Below are 2,686 nucleotides of genomic sequence, written 5' to 3' on the forward strand. Positions count from 1 at the left end.
AAATTAAAAAATAAATGAATGAATAAATAAAAAATAAAATAAATAATTATTAAAAAAATAATTCCATGTATAACTATGATGCCTGAACACAAACCACCTTCGACCTCGTGGTCTTGTCCGTGGATGAAGGAAGGTCATCTGAAGAATTTAAATCGGTCCATGTGAAAAGCACAAGCAGAGGCTCCTTGTGGAAGTGAGATGACCGCACAAACCCCTATTTTCCACCATGACACATGGGTTAACTCCCCGCCCCCCATACCGGCTTCTTCCTAGCTTAAATTCAGGCAAGGAAACAGACCTCTTGAATTTGATGGTCATTGTCCCTGTGAAGACGGCATTGGCGCTGTTATATGCTGTCGTGAAAAACGTGGTATCTATCATGGTCCCCAGTGCACCGCCATGGATAATCCTGCAGAGCCCAATGACAGGGAAAGAAAAGAAATTGTTACTGCTCTGCACAGTCAGGCGCTTGGGAGGTGACAGGCTAGCGGGTTCCCTGCCAAATGGGACCAGAGTCTTGGATCACTCAGGGTCGAGCAGAGGAATAAGAACAAAAGAGATGCAAGAGAAGAGCTAGCCCTGTGGCCTAGTGGTTAAGGAAGCTGGGTGCCACATGGCTGATCACAGTTCAAATCTCCACCCCAGTGGCTTGAAAAATACATGAGCCAGGGCCAGCAGGTGGTAGGCATAGTGGCTAAGCCACTGGATTCCCACATGGCTGACTGCAGTTTGAATCCTGGACCCAGCAACTTGAAAATCATGCTGGGTATATATACATGCGTACCCAAAAACAGGAAAAGAGAATGGAGGAGAAGGGATTGTGGTGTGGCCATCCCTCCTGGGTGGTTGATTTCTCACTTTCTCTCTCTGTGTCTCTCCGGTGAGCACATGTGCTCTATGGCAAAAACAAAAACAAAACTCTAAAAAAAACAACAAATACATGAGGCATGTGTGCTCCTAATCTCGACAGGGTAGAGAAGTGGAGAGAAGACTGTGCAGTGACCATGCCCCATAGGGACATTTTCTCCTCTCCCTTGCCCTCTCTGTTTCTCTCTTGGGTGAGCACATGTACCATCTGCAAAAGAAGAAGAAGAGGAGGAGGAGGAAGATGAAGAGAAGGAAGAGAAAAAAGAAGAGGAAGAAGAAGAGGAGGAGGAGGAAGAGGAGAAGAAGAAGAGGAAGAAGGAGAAGAAGAGGAAGAGGAAGAAGAAGAGGAAGAAGAGGAGGAGGAAGGAGGCGGAGGAAGAGGAGAAGAAGAGGAAGAAGGAGAAGAAGAGGAAGAGGAAGAAGAAGAGGAAGAAGAGGAGGAGGAAGGAGGCGGAGGAAGAGGAGAAGAAGAGGAAGAAGGAGAAGAAGAGGAAGAGGAAGAAGAAGAGGAAGAAGGAGAAGAAGAGGAGGAAGAGGAGGAGGAAAAGAAGAAGGAGGAAGAAGGAGGAGGAGAAGAAGAAGAGGAAGAAGAGGAAGGAAGAGAAGAAGAAGGAGAAGGAGAAAAAGAAGGAGAAGAAGAAAGAGGAGGAGGAGGAGGAGGAGGAGGAGGAAGAAAAAAATTCTCCAAGGGGAAATCAGGCGAGCTTATCTAAAGCAGCTCACCCTTGGAGAGGGTGAGCTATTCAAAGTGAAATATGAAGGCCTCCACTCCACGGCCAGCTTCAACCTCAAATTCTGATATATCCTGTGTTTCTTCTTGGTTTAGTCTCAAGAGGGAGCAGAATGGTGCAGTGAAACCAGCCTGGGCTTTGCGGGCAGAGACCTAACTCTGAAACCCACACATCTAGACACACAGACTCAGTCCCACAATTACTTGGGATATCTGTTCCTTTATCTATAAAATGCAGAGAAGTAAAGGCTCCATTGAGGAGTTTCATGAGCACTAGATTAGCAGTGCCAAATTGCTTGGCACAGGTTCTAGCATGCAGCAGCTACTGGACAAGCATAGTTTCTCCTTTCTCATTTTTAATGTTCACTGTTTAGTGCTGTTTAGGAGCTTAAAGATCAATGAGGAAGCATTTCCCAAAAGTGAGGGGCCCCACCTTGGGTAGGCGACTGGAGGATCCTTCCTGTCCCTGGAGCAGGCAGAATAAGACACATGTCCCCCTGTGCTTAGTAAATAGAAACCTGCCAAAGCAGCCATGGACCTACCAGCTGGCCTCACTGCCACTGCCACCTCCAGACTCCCCTCTTGGATCAAGAAAAAGCCCAGATGAGTGACTGGCAAGGAATGTCCTCCGTAGCTTACCCAGGCAATCCTTCCAGAAGTGGCCCAGGCTGGAACAAGCAGACACACTTCTTCTCTGAATCATTGTGGAAGATAACATACTCAAAACCAAGTCTCTCCATCTCTGTGAACCGGAGAAAGAGCCGGGCATCTTCTATCTCTTGGACTAGAGAGAAGAACTGAGTCAATGAGAGGGACCTCAGGCTGGAGTCTGACCTTTTGGGTGGCACAGATCTCCAAGGCTGAAGCTGCTTGACCAGAAGAGGTCATCAGGAAAACCCTGCCTTCAATATCCTCTCTGTACCTTCTGGAATGGCCCCCTGCAGTCTTAGAGCAGAGAACAGCTTCCCAGAGAGAAAGAGATCAGCAATGTCAGGTTAGGGAGGAGGAGTGACTCACCGAGGAAATCAGGATTCAGCGGATCTTATCAAGGACTAGGGAATACTCATCTGAAAGGCACTGTTTTGGTCA

At 47.4% G+C, this 2,686-nt stretch overlaps 1 protein-coding gene across 1 annotated transcript in view; it reads right to left on the reverse strand.

The window, feature by feature from the left end:
• LOC102497766 (acyl-coenzyme A thioesterase THEM5-like) overlaps positions 1-2,365 on the reverse strand; it is a 5,914-nt gene extending 3,549 nt beyond the window's left edge. The window contains exons 1-2 of the mRNA XM_027765498.1: positions 2,237-2,365; positions 299-409 (exon numbers count right to left, since the gene is read on the reverse strand). Of these exons, the coding sequence (XP_027621299.1) occupies positions 299-409; positions 2,237-2,337 (212 nt within the window). The 5' untranslated portion in view covers positions 2,338-2,365. The remainder of the gene's footprint in view (positions 1-298; positions 410-2,236) is intronic.
• Between the last annotated feature and the right edge of the window lie 321 nt (positions 2,366-2,686).

Source organism: Tupaia chinensis, unplaced genomic scaffold (assembly GCF_000334495.1).
Source record: "Tupaia chinensis unplaced genomic scaffold, TupChi_1.0 Scaffold138441_1, whole genome shotgun sequence".
NCBI lineage: Eukaryota > Metazoa > Chordata > Mammalia > Scandentia > Tupaiidae > Tupaia > Tupaia belangeri.